Source organism: Parasteatoda tepidariorum, chromosome 4 (genome assembly GCF_043381705.1).
Source record: "Parasteatoda tepidariorum isolate YZ-2023 chromosome 4, CAS_Ptep_4.0, whole genome shotgun sequence".
In the NCBI taxonomy this organism is placed as follows: domain Eukaryota; kingdom Metazoa; phylum Arthropoda; class Arachnida; order Araneae; family Theridiidae; genus Parasteatoda; species Parasteatoda tepidariorum.
The window spans coordinates 101,213,405-101,227,024 of NC_092207.1; the positions used below are offsets into that span (position 1 = coordinate 101,213,405).

General features: G+C 28.1%; 1 protein-coding gene and 1 long non-coding RNA gene across 2 annotated transcripts; one reads left to right on the forward strand and one right to left on the reverse strand.

Annotated features, from left to right (window-relative positions):
• Nucleotides 1–1,454: 1,454 nt before the first annotated feature.
• LOC107438838 (endoplasmic reticulum chaperone BiP) lies at nucleotides 1,455–10,678 on the reverse strand. Its single transcript, XM_016051224.3, has 8 exons — nucleotides 10,375–10,678; nucleotides 9,123–9,257; nucleotides 7,717–7,948; nucleotides 6,246–6,648; nucleotides 3,936–4,171; nucleotides 3,530–3,767; nucleotides 3,290–3,447; nucleotides 1,455–2,245 (listed from the first exon to the last, which is right to left on the reverse strand). The coding sequence occupies exons 2-8, from the start codon at nucleotides 9,245–9,247 to the stop codon at nucleotides 1,667–1,669; spliced, it is 1,971 nt and encodes a 656-aa protein (XP_015906710.1). The 5' UTR covers nucleotides 9,248–9,257; nucleotides 10,375–10,678; the 3' UTR covers nucleotides 1,455–1,666.
• A 908-nt stretch (nucleotides 10,679–11,586) lies between these two features.
• LOC107438840 (uncharacterized) lies at nucleotides 11,587–13,455 on the forward strand. The gene is made up of 2 exons (XR_001583450.4): nucleotides 11,587–11,888; nucleotides 13,204–13,455. It is a non-coding gene; the product is annotated as an uncharacterized lncRNA (long non-coding RNA).
• The last annotated feature ends 165 nt before the right edge of the window (nucleotides 13,456–13,620 follow it).

Genomic DNA, 13,620 nt, shown 5'->3' on the forward strand with positions numbered 1-13,620 from the left:
TTTCTCAGGAAATATCCGACCGATTACGCTCCCACACCTCGAGTCAGTTGACCTCAATAGCCTTGAAGTTCACACACAGTCAATTCATCGGCTGATATTAGCTTTCTCCCCTCAAACGCTTGCCCTGATGGCTGCTATAATTTTAAAAGCCTTGCATGCAAATCACCTGGCTATCGCATTCTTAGTAGTTATATTAACTTTTACGAACGCTATCTCTGAATAAATAATAAAAGTTTGAAAAAACCCTACTTGCAAAAACATTTCCAAATATCTTAACCAGACTCAAAGGCATTCATGTCAGGTCCGAATCTGAATCAAAGTAAAAATTGGGGGATAGGTGTCTTACTGATAAGTCATTTGTGTACAAAATACTTTAAAATGATTTTTAATATAGAAGAATGTCTATATAGTATGAGAGTTTAAGCCTATATTTATTCAGCTCCTAGTTCTAGCATTCTACTTTAGAAAGAAGAAAAAAATTGCAGAATTTTTAGGGGTCACAGGTCTTAGAAAAAAAAAATCAATGTACAAGTAAAATTCTATTATGAACATGATAAGGTTACATTTAAAATAAATTGAAAGAAAAGAAGTAGTTTTTTTTCTTCTCATTCCTACCACTATTTCTTTCAAAAGATAGCTGGAAAATTTGAAAATAAATTTAACATTACGTTCCAGTATTGAGAAAGGGATGGTCATTTTTTTGGGATGTATGTATGAATAGTTTGGACTAGAATAATTACTCTTTTTTTTTATGACTGCAGAAGATCTTTGTAAATCTANAGGGGGGGGAGGGGTTTAAAATTTCTCCATTTTTGTGTGCGTACTTTTTGAACGGCCCCTTTAAAATAAATTGAAACAAAGGAGTAGTTTTTTTTTTTTTTTCATTCTTACCACTACTTCTTTCAAAAGATAGCCGGGAAAATTTGAAAATAAATTTAACATTACATTCAGTATTGAGAAAGGGATGGTCATTTTTTTTGGGATGTATGTATGAATAGTTTGGACTAGAATAATTACTCTTTTTTTTTATGACTGCAGAAGATCTTTGTAAATCTAGAAACAAAAGGCTTTGTATAGAATATTATGTTTATAGTAAAATTCATTTAAACTTACTTTACAAAACATGGTAATATAGGCTGGAACAGATTAAATATTAAAATAATTTTTAGATATTACAAATTAAAAAGAAATTGGCTACTTAAAAGAGGCTGTATCAGTATTTTTTAAAAACAGTATTCTTTTTAACAAACTTTAAAAATCATGCAAAAATAAAATCCCAATCTTAGAAACTTTTTTTATTAAAACAACCTATTGAAATTTTTCTTAATCCCTTAGATAAAAAGAAATTCCTCAACATTACATTAAAAAAGTTTTGTAGTAAAAAAGATGAAAAAGAGACCACAAGATGGCACTCATTAAAATGTTACAAAGTGGAACTTTTATAAAACACATGATACAAATTCAACACAAAATTTATTTAAATAAACTAAAAAACACAAAACAATTGTATAAATAAACAGCAAAAGTCACTTATGTACAAAATTTCTAAGTTGATGAAATGAAATTTTTCAAAATGAATGTTTCAGTTGGATGAAATAAGTTCAGAGTATCTTCACAGAAGTACTCAAATGTAGTCCCTTTGTACAAAAACTAAATTTATTATAGTCTATAATTCATCCTTAAATTCATCCTCTCCACCTGTAGGAGGTGGAGGTGGTTGACCACCCTCACTGTACAATTTAGAAACTATTGGAGTTACAATATCTTCAACTTCCTTCTTTTGGGTTTTGTACTCTTCTGCCTCTGCATCCGGATTGCTTTCGAGCCATTTGATTTTCTCGTCCAGGGCCTCCTCCACTTTTTCTTTGTCGGAAGAACTCAATTTGCCACCCATCTTTTCCTTATCATTGATTTGGTTTTTCAAAGAATAAACATAAGATTCCAATTCATTCCTGGCTTCCACTTTTTCTTTCAGTTTCTTGTCCTCCTCTGCAAACTGTTCAGCATCTTTTATCATTTTTTCAATGGCCTCTGGACTTAACCTGTTGTGGTCATTGGTGATAGTAATTTTTTCTTTATTGCCAGTCCCTTTGTCTTCAGCAGATACTTTTAGGATTCCATTTACATCGATTTCAAAAGTGACCTCAATTTGTGGGACACCTCGTGGAGCTGGCGGTATTCCAGTCAAATCAAAGGATCCCAAGATGTGGTTGTCTTTAGTCATTGGTCTTTCACCCTCATAAACCTGAAATGAACCTCCAATTAAAGTCTAGGAAATCATTCAACATATTTTGCTAATGAAACGTCATAACAGAAATAAATATTTCAAGGTGGGTGGTTCATTCATAATAATGACAAGTGACTGAGCTTTACCTCAATAACTAAGCAGCAAAGATTCATTCAACATTTCAAGAATTTTAAATATCTAATTCATGGATGAAATTGCCAAAAATCCTCAACAAGGAAACCACATAAACTTCAAAATAGACAATTTAACTTTGCTAAAAAAAAACATACAATTGAAAAATACAATTATTTACCTATCTCACAACTATTTCCAATGAACACACATGTTTGTTCACTATTTTTTTATTTTTTGCTACCTACGAAATTCTGACATAGAACCAAGTTCTAAAAGTTCTGACAATTTCATGAAAACTACTTTTTCTTTTTAACAAAGTTACTTCACCATTGTACAGTCGAACTCATTTATAACGAGAACTCGGATTCACCGAGGGAATCGAGAATATTTGGTTGGATCACTGTTAAGTCTATGGAACAGAAGTCGCTTTTAACGAGCAAGACTCTGTTTTAGCGAGCAATATTTTTCTGTCTTGCAATCTTTTTTTCAAAATGATAAGAAATGCACGCAAAAAAAAAAAAAAAACCATGAACTGAAACTTCAAAATAAGCTAACAAGCTACTATTTTAAATATGTAGATTAATGAAAAAAATAAATGTTATGGTAAGAATCTTTTCCTTTATTTTTCTTTCCGTTTATTGCTTCTTTCCTTTAAGACTGTAGTGCAACTAGAAATTTTTTGCTGGTTGGGGAGGGGATAGTTATCATTAAATTAAGAAAGTATTTAATTAAATTAATTAAAGTAAGTATTAATTAAATTTTATGTAAACTCAATAATTTGACCTCCCAACCCTCTTCTGGTTGCACGCCTGCCTTAAGGACCCGTTTACTACGAGCACTCGGATTTAACGAGTACATGTTGCGGTCCCTTTGTGCTCGTTATAAACGAGTTCGACTGTATAACAATAAACTTTATTTTTAACTTACCTTGATTGTAACTGTATTTTGATTATCTGAGGCAGTAGAGAAAATCTGAGATTTCTTTGTGGGTATAACAGAGTTTCTGGGGATCAATTTTGTCATGACACCACCAACAGTTTCAATTCCCATAGTTAAAGGATTAACATCAAGAAGAACCAATTCACCTACAATTAAAATAGAAAATAGATAAGTAACAATCGCATATATATATTAGGGTTACAAAGTTAATGTTGAAAGAGCAAGCACCTGTATCTTCATCACCACTCAGAACTCCAGCTTGAACAGCAGCTCCGTATGCAACAGCTTCATCAGGATTGATACCACGAGTGGGCTCTTTTCCATTGAAAAACTCCTTCACCAATTGTTGGATCTTTGGAATACGAGTGGAGCCACCAACAAGAACAATTTCGTGAACATCCTTCTTCTGCAAGTCACCATCTTCCAAAACTTTCTGTACTGGCTTCATAGTGGAACGGAACAAATCCTAGAGGGACAAAATTAAGTTTTTATAATTATTTCATAAAATACTTTAAAATCTATGTCAATGTATTGAAGGCTGAATTTGATAATTTTATAAATATTTGTGACTTTTTTATTTTTAATTTACTTAGATTCAAAATAGTAAGAATTGTTACTAAGCAAGAAAATTTACCATGTTCAGTTCTTCAAATTTCGCCCTAGTTAAGGTTTCACTAAAATCTTCTCCTTTGTAGAAAGATTCAATTTCAATTCTAGCTTGATGAGCTGATGATAGAGTTCTCTTTGCTTTTTCAACTTCACGTCTCAATTTCTGAACAGCCCTGTTGTCGCCTTTGATATCATGGCCAGTTTTCTTTTTGTAAATCTTGATAAAATGCTCCATAACTCTCTGATCGAAATCTTCACCACCTGAAGAGGAAAAAAAAAAAAAAGTTTAAAAAAGAAAAATTTGTAAGTAAGCTCATAAAATAGTTTTTTTAAACAGTTTTTATCCTTCAATGGTACATTAATCATCTTTAATTGAAGATTAAATTGTTTGCGACCTTGATTACAACATCTCTTTTAATTTAAGTGGCATGCTAAAGCTGTTAAAAAAAAAAAAAAAAANAAAAAAAAAAAAAAAAAAAAAAAAAAGGGGGTGGGGCACGCAAGTTAAACGACCAATTTTAAATTTCTCACTAAAAAATGCAATAATTTATCTGAATAATTTAACCTTTCTCTGTTACTTTTCAAACCTTATCTTTCGTAGCTTACTCGCAAATAATAGTGGAATTGTAATTTAATTAAATTTGAAACTTTCCATTTCATTTGGCCACAGCTTTAACACCATATGATGATCATTCATTTTTTATGCTTTTTTAAAAATATATTTTTAATGAAAATTCCAGAATTAAATAGCAAAGCTTACTTCCTCTCTAAATATAAAATTTTACAGCAAACACATAAAAGTTAGCAGGTATGCTATTTTATCAGATTTTAGATGTGTGTTCATAAAGCTAAAAAATTCACAAATGCAATATAAGATTTAAAACTGTAGGGTGACCCGGGGTAATTCACGATCACTGTTTCTGAGGTAAATAATGATCACCTAAGTTTTATTAAAAAAAAATTTTTTTTTTAAATTCGAGACATGACCAAGAATGCTTGAACACTTTACTAAAGTATAACTATATTTACTTAATAGTTTTTTGTTTAATCTAACAAAATAAGTATTTTTTAAACTGCTTTCTGTATTTTCCATTTCAAAGATGGGTCTCAAAATGTGCACATTTCTGAAAAGATCTTCCTCCTTTTCTTAATAATAAATATTTTGAGTTACACTATTCTATAACAAAGAAAAAGAAAGTAAGCTTTTGTTTAATTTTTTCACCTCTACTATAAACATTATAATTGATCATAGGAAACCATATCAAATGTTGCCCCCAACAGATGGGGCAATTATTGATCACTGGGGTAATTCCTGATCATTGTCATTTCTTAATATAAATAGTATAAAAAGTAACTAATAAATAGCCGATTGTCTTTTCTTAAATAACAGTTAATATTTATTAAGTGGAACAACTATAAAATATATTTTAACTGTGATCACAAAATTTGTTTTTAACTGTATACAAGATAAATGTGTTCTGATTTGTACCATTTCTGGTTTGCTTAATTTTATGTGTGTACATTGTTAGAATAATTTTTAAGTTTATAAATTAGTCTAATATAAATATGGTGAGAAATTATAAGCTTAAAAAGAATACTAAGCTTCTAGAAAGCAAAATTAGTGAACTTCTTTTAAATGATTGAAAATAAAAACTTCAGTGCAAAAGCTGCTGCCAAAGCTGTTGGTATACCTTATTACACTCTTAATGAACTTTACACTTTAATGAAGTTAAAAAATCCAGCAAAAGTAACCCATGTGGGAACTCTTTTTTATATTCCAGCAGAACATGAGAATGAATTGGCTGCTTGCCTAAAATGTATGTCACAATGCAAAAATTTTTGGAAAATTTAAGTTTTAATCTTTATTCTCTCTTTTAAATAAATCGTTTTATTATCTGCTTAAACATACATTTTTGGTTTATTTGTTTGATCTTGATGTCTTATTTCTTAATTACCATTATATAATTATTTTTAAACAGTCCATTTACTATAAAAACTGGTGATCAGTAATTACCCTAGAAGTGATCAAGAGAAGGGGTAATTCCTGATCACAGAAAATTTAAAATCTTTTAAATTCTAATTAGATTTTCAAACAAAAGGTAACATGAGACTAATCTTATATAGCCTCAAACTTGCAGTAAATATTAAAATTCTATCTTGAATAGTTTTTTCACAAAATAGATGTTTGTATTTTTGGATCAGGAATCACCCCAAGTCACCCTACTAAATATGATATTGCATTATATGTTCTATCAACAAATTTTAGGTTGAAAATTTACGAATTTTATCACAAAGTAGCTCAGCCCAGTTTAAATGGGTAAAGAACTCAACGTACCAAGATGAGTATCTCCATTAGTGGCTACTACTTCAAATACTCCATTGTCGATGGTCAAGAGTGAAACATCAAAAGTACCACCACCCAAATCAAAGACCAAGATGTTCTTTTCTCCTTCTTTCTTGTCCAAACCATAAGCAATGGCAGCGGCAGTCGGTTCATTGATAATTCTCATAACATTCAATCCAGCAATGAGGCCAGCATCCTTGGTCGCCTGTCTTTGTGCATCATTGAAATAGGCAGGAACAGTCACTACAGCATTCACTACTTTCTTCCCAAGGTAAGCTTCAGCAGTCTCCTTCATTTTGGTCAAAACCATGGCAGATATTTCTTCGGGAGCAAATACTTTATCTCCGTCCTTAGTCTTTACTTGAATATGTGGTTTACTGTTCCTTTCAATAACCTAGAGAGAGCAATAAGAGTTTTAAAAAAAATTTAAAATACAACACTTTATATTTTCAGGAATGTGAAGATTTTATTTCTTGTTTGGAACTTATTCTTTCTCATACATTTCAGCTATGTAAACAACTAACAATCTTATTTATAGTGCTATTCCTAGCATTGCATTGTTTTTCGGAAAAAAAAGTCCTGTGCAATTGTACTTTATTACAGGAGCTTGTATTTAAATCTAATTAGGGCAATTCCAAGGTGACTGATATATTTTGATAGAAAAAGAAAAAAACGGAAAATAAGAAAACCTATAATAAATTTCAATTTCTAAAAAATTAGATTGGATGTATTTCATTAGCCTAATATTATACGTATAAGAGAAAGATTAAAAAAAATATGTTTTATTTAGAACAAGGATTAAAATATGACTGGTGTTATATAAAAATGGCATGGAGTTTGGGGTAACATTTGTATTCTGAAATTCTTCTATAAGCAACAAAAGGATTATCTTATTTAATAAACAAATTAACAGGAAACATTGAAAGTACCCATGAAATGACTTGTAGAAAATGGCAGAGAAAAAGCTTTTGCAACTGATGTTACAAATAACAATTGTATTAAATTTCAATAAACTTTTACAAAAGTAAAAACTAATTTTTTATTTCATATCTAAAATTAAAAAAAAGGTTAAGAAATTTGTTAAATGAAAGAATACTATTAAAAATGCTTATTTTTTGTAAAGTTTTCTTTGGTATTATAGAATTGCCAATTAGAATTTTTTTTTTTCTTTCTTCAAAATTAAACTGGGAAAATGTTTATACTATGTCTTGTTTTAATGCTATTTAATGCTATACTTAGACTTTGATTTTTAGATCTACCCATAGAATAAATACCTTTTAATAATCTAAAAATATATAACAAAATGTTTTCGTAGATTGTTTAGCATACGTTTACAATGAAAAAAAAAAAAAAAAAAAAAAAAAANAAAAAAAAAAAAAAAACATTTAAGCAAAAAACTACCACGTTTTTAATAGTAATATTTTTTTTTATAGAAAAATAAATCTTAGAAAAGATATATTACCTTGAATGGGAAGAATTTGATATCTTTTTGGACTGTTGGATCTGACCATTCTCGTCCAATCAGACGTTTTGCATCAAAAACTGTGTTTTCGGGATTGGATGTCAGTTGATTCTTAGCAGCATCACCAATTAACCTCTCTCCTTCGGGTGTAAAAGCCACATAAGAGGGAGTAATTCGATTACCTTGGTCATTAGCAATAATTTCAACTCTTCCATTCTTGAAGATTCCAACACTACAAAATTAAAAGTTTCTTTTAAAATACATTAAATTTTTAATACTGTTAGATAATCTAACTTGGTATTTATAACTAAATAATCCAACTGCCTGAAAATTAAAACAGTTTAAATTTTAAAAAAATTACAGTTTAAATTAAATAAAGTTTTGATTAATCATTGTGTTTTTTATATTTTTTACAGCCTTTTAAAATAGATGTGAATTTCTAATTTCCCTTTAAACTATTTAAAAGAAATAATATTCTGGAAATTTAAAGTGCTACTATAGTTTCCTATAACAATTTACCTTTTTATTTCAAAGTTAAATTATATTAAAAATTTTTTTTTTAAAAAAAAGCTAAATGATTTTTCTGAGACATTCTACTTTAATTTCCCTTAGTTTTTAACAAGTCTTGAAATATTCATTCAGTTCTCAGATGGATTCAATCGATCAAATAATATTAGGTATTTAAAATTCATTGGTGATAATATCCTGCCTTCTACATTTCAGTTTCAGAATAAATAATTAATATTTGCAATATTTTTCTTATTAAATCATTATAGAGATAGGCAGTGAATAATTTATGCATGAAAAAGGTTTATTCTCTATGTTAATATTTACTTAGCAAATAGGTATTAATCTTAATCCATAAATATTTAATCTTCTTGCCTTAAATATTCTTAAATTGAAATAAATAATCAAGGAGATAAAATAGTTTTGGTAATCATTAATAAGTCTGAATTACTTGTCCAGGCGTCCTACCCTTGGAAAATATACTTGTTTTCATTTTATTAGATTTCTTGCAACTAATTATTAGTGTATAACATATCATTGTAATATAATCTTTTTGTATTGTGTGTTATAATTTTGAAGAGTCGTATCACTATTAATTTTCTTTATAACATAGCCGATCAATAAGCTTATTTCGACAGATCAGCAGTTTTGTCAAACAATTATCGAGTGTACATGCATGGCACTTATTTCATGCTAAACTGTTACTTTGCTCACGAGAATTTTACAATTTTTTTTATAATCGCTGTCTACAATTATCAATTTGGAATAATTGACTCTTCTAAGATACAAATTTAGCTAAATATTATATTCTAAAAAGCACAATTTATGTATCTATAAGAAAAAACAGATTCAATCTTTATTTTTGTTACAGTTATAAACAATATATCAAAAATGATTACCATGAATAAGTTGTTCCTAAATCAATACCAATGACAGGCCCTATACTTTCCTTGTCATCACTCTTTGATGCAACATAAGCTGCAACAAGCAGCAAACAAGCTGCTAGTCTCGTAATCAACTTCATGGTAAGTATTCTACAAAAAGAATGAAAAGTCAAAATAAGAAAAAATAGCTTAGCAATAAAGTTAGCTAAAATTTCTTAAAAATAGAAAGTGCGCCTTAAGTTTTAACTGAAATAAGTACAATATATTAATCTAGTGCAGGAATGATTTAGAAGTTTAAGCAGTTAACCAAAACAAATATTTGGTATTTAAGACCAATAAACTCAGAACCTAAAAATTAACAAAGATAGGACAATTAATTATTTAAATTGTGAGGTGAAGTTTAAATATTTTATTGTTCTACAAAGTATGTTGAACAACAGCTGGCATACTGTCTCTCCCCCTCTAGGAAAGCTCATATTTGGCCTATCCATACATTTTAGTAGACTATTTTATAACCATGACATACAGAAAAAAATCATATTTTCAAAAATACCAACATTTTTAAACTTTATAATTTTTATTACTTTATTATTTTTTCCTTTCAGTTCAAAAGAAGCCCATTCTCAAATTCTCATTTTCAACAGATGAAATTTTTATGAGAGTGAAATTTAAATAGGGTGGTTATAGGCACTTTAATCTTTAAAAGTTAAAGAGGGCTGTTTATTGATGATGAATATTTAAAAATATGGATTAGAAAAAAAAACTCAAAAATTATTATTTATTAAAAAGAGATAATAGATTCCCTTGAGGAGAAGAAAAAAGTTACTTGATAACCATTTAGTGTCATCTCTGTGAAACTTAATTCAGATTTTACTTAATGTAAATAACAGTTATATAAAATTTAAAAAAAAAAAAGCCAATCTTCTCGTTCTATTTAAAAGGCTGATTGGCAAAATAAGAATTTCTCGCACTCAATTTGCAATTGATAAAAGCATATTAAACTTGCAAATATAAGCTAAAGCTTGAAAACTTATCGTACGTGTCAACAGTAAAAATATCAATTATGTAATCTGGTTTACATTAAACTGAATTTTGTATACGCTCTCCCTTCAGAATAATAGATATAAAAAAATTTGCTTAAATTTTTACAATTAAATACACTTTTTAAAAGTTTGTTTGAAACTGATGGTAATGTCCTTGTGTAAGCAAAAGACACAGAGAAATACAGATTACCAGTAATAAATAAGCGATAAAAAGAAAAACATACCTATTGCCGATAATTTAACAACAGTATAATCCAATTAAATGGAGATTTAGGAGTAATCAATTGGATCAAAAAAGCTCAGAAATTTACACTCGATACAATGCCAAATTTGAACTATCATAAAATTCTGCTGAATACCGGGTGTAAACGTATATTAAAAAGACACGAGCCGGCGTGTCGAGAACTGATTGGATGAGATCCTCCTATTCGGCTTTCAACAATTGGCTGGATGCCGAAGACTATTCGGGAAAGAGCGAGAGCTGACGTGTACTTTGACAGAGCGGCCTCGTTTTAAAATACGTATTTCACTACAATACGTGAACTTGACGTGTTGTTTTCATGCACTAATTAACATATTCAGATTATTTTGAATTAAATTTTCTTTTTCGTGTTTGAGGAACTAAAATTTAACTGATGAAAAATAGCGCAAATGTATATTTTTTTTAAAAATTATTTCTGCGTTTGATAAGTTAACAAGAAGAACAGTTACAGATTTCTTTAAAAAATAAAACAAAACAGAAACTTTTGCTTACACCAATATTCATTTTCTTGCGTAAGCAGTAAAACCAATTTGTACTAAATTAAAGTTAAGCAAATTAAACTTACGTTAAATGTCTTTATTGTTAAACTTTGCCAATTGAGAAAAAGTTAGGGTCGCCATAAAGATTTTAACAAAAATAATGGTGCTAATTTAAAAATAAATTTTTGTATTAATATGTATTATAAAAGAAAAAATTCTTAAAAATTTAACCTTTTATGTGTGATTATCTTTTGAAATGAACTAATTAAAAATTTCACAAAGCAAAGTATCTATTTGAAGTTCTTATTTATTTTATTCAAGTAAGAAAAAGTTCAAAACAGAAAAACAATTTCATTTATACTGATGTTTTCGCCTCTGAAATGGATAAGCACCGAACTTCTTGTAAAAGTAAATATTTAAAATTATGTAGATAAAATATATTACTTAAAAAAAATATACTTATTGCACTAGCATGAATTAGATAAAATTTATACATATTTTTTTATAAAAAAAATCGAAGTTTTAAAACGTTGTTCTTTAGAATTATTATCGAATTGGCTGTTGCTTGGCAGACCGCCTTTTTAATAAATAGAGGCATTTGATTGGTCGTTTACATCATCGTTTTCATCGTTATCGCTTAATCGTTTTGTCAGGTTTACTAGAATGGCGCTTTTAGCATTTTTGCTTGGCANTGCGTATCGAATTATCTTTAAACGAGACTTAACACGCAGTCCAGAAATCCGACGGAACATAATGAAGAGGTCAGTAATTCCTCCTCCAATCGAGTGTTCATAAAAAAAGAAAAAGCAGTCTCGAAATCTACTGAATTTTACTAACTTCTATCCCTAGTATAGAAAAGCAAATAAATTATTACTTAAAGTAAAATATTAATTTGGTTATTATTATTAAAATAGTAATTAAGTTACGATACAATCGAAGATGATGCAACAGGAATCATTCTTGGCCTTCTTCATTATGTTACTGCAGCTGCTATAAAGTAAACCTAATCTACTTATTATGAGGCAAAATACTATTCATTTTATTTTCGTTGTTGCAGTGTTATTCAAGTTGCTTATTTGAACTACTGCCATATTCTTACTTTAATGAGCAGTTTTATCACAACATCGTTCGCACAGCAAATTGCATGTTTTTAGTTAATTATCGAAGATATTAAAGATATCTAAGTACTACTAAGTAAATGATGAAAATTTAGTTATTTGACAAACTAGGCAGTGTATAATCCAGAGTATTTACACTCCATTTTAATTAAACACCACGAAAATCTGAATGGTAAATTATAGTTTATATGAAAGCCATTCTTTCTTTTTTTTTTTAACTATCTATCCTTATTTTCATAAAATCTATTTGTAAAATTATAAAGTTTTGCCATAAAAAATTTTCCGAATGGAAATTTTTTTAATGAATTTACGGAACTTACTTACGTTTAATGTTAAGAAAATTGGGGCAAAATATATCGAGTTAAACAAATGTTATAAATAAAATAAAAATTAACTTTTTTATTATAATGATTAATGGTCCTGCTATGTTAAAAAAAATGAAAAAAAATCATGTATTTATGTATGATAAAAACAAAAGCTCAAAATTATAAAAGTTTTGGTATAATCTTATCCTTTTGTTTTACAAATATTATTGCAAGTAAAATAAATGTAAAGAATAGACCTTAGATTTACATGCAATTTCTGTCTTTTTACTATTTTTTTTATAGAATGAAAATAAATAAGCTAAACTTTATCTTTTTCATTTCTTTTATTACGACTTCAGACATTCTTCAAATTTATCTCAGTAATTATTTAGAAAATGTAATTTCTGTTATTTAGTTAATAACTGAACGAAAATGGAGCATTTCTACTTCAATATTTTTGCCATTACTTTGAAGAACAGATATTTCTTTTATTAATTTGCTTTAACTAATTCAATATTGTAACTATTGAAGTTTTAGAACTTTAAACTATCTGAATTTTAGTTATACAGATTAATTTTGATTTAGTTGATTCGTGAATCACTCAATTGAAATTATTTAGTTTTCATAGTTCAGACATATTTAAAATATAAATAATAACTTAAATAGTATTTTTAAAGTAACATTTACAAGGAATGGAAGGTCAGATTATTGTAGAAATATAAGTTTTAAAAAAAATCTGATTTAGAGTTAGAAGTAATATAATTCTTCGTTCTCATAAAAAAATTTATGCATTCATTTGTAAAATTCTTTTTATTATTTTATTTACAAAAAAGAAAATTTCTACAACAATTTTTATTTTCCTTATAATTAATTCTCTTTAACTATCTAGGATGCAAGTTATGTGGACTTTGGTTTCAGCATTGCATTTTTTCTCTTACTGATGTAGTATTCCTGATTTCAAAGAAAATCTTCACACAGGATTGATGCTTTTTTTTCTTCTTAAATTTTATTATATTTAGAAGACAATAGTGAAACATCGATTAAAAGTATTGCTGCTGAAATACCAAGAAGAAGAAGAAGAAGGAAAAAAAAATATCTGTCTGTTCTGTATAGCAGTAAATAAAATGAAATAAAAGTATGACATTACCTGCTACTCATTTAAACCCCATTCATGCTAAAGACATTTGAAATTATAAAGTAACTGATTTTATAAAATGGCATATCTATGTTTAGAAGGGGAAAAGAAAGCTTATAAAGTTAAACTTTGAAAATACAATAAAAATGGCTAAATAATTGTAGCATTTAT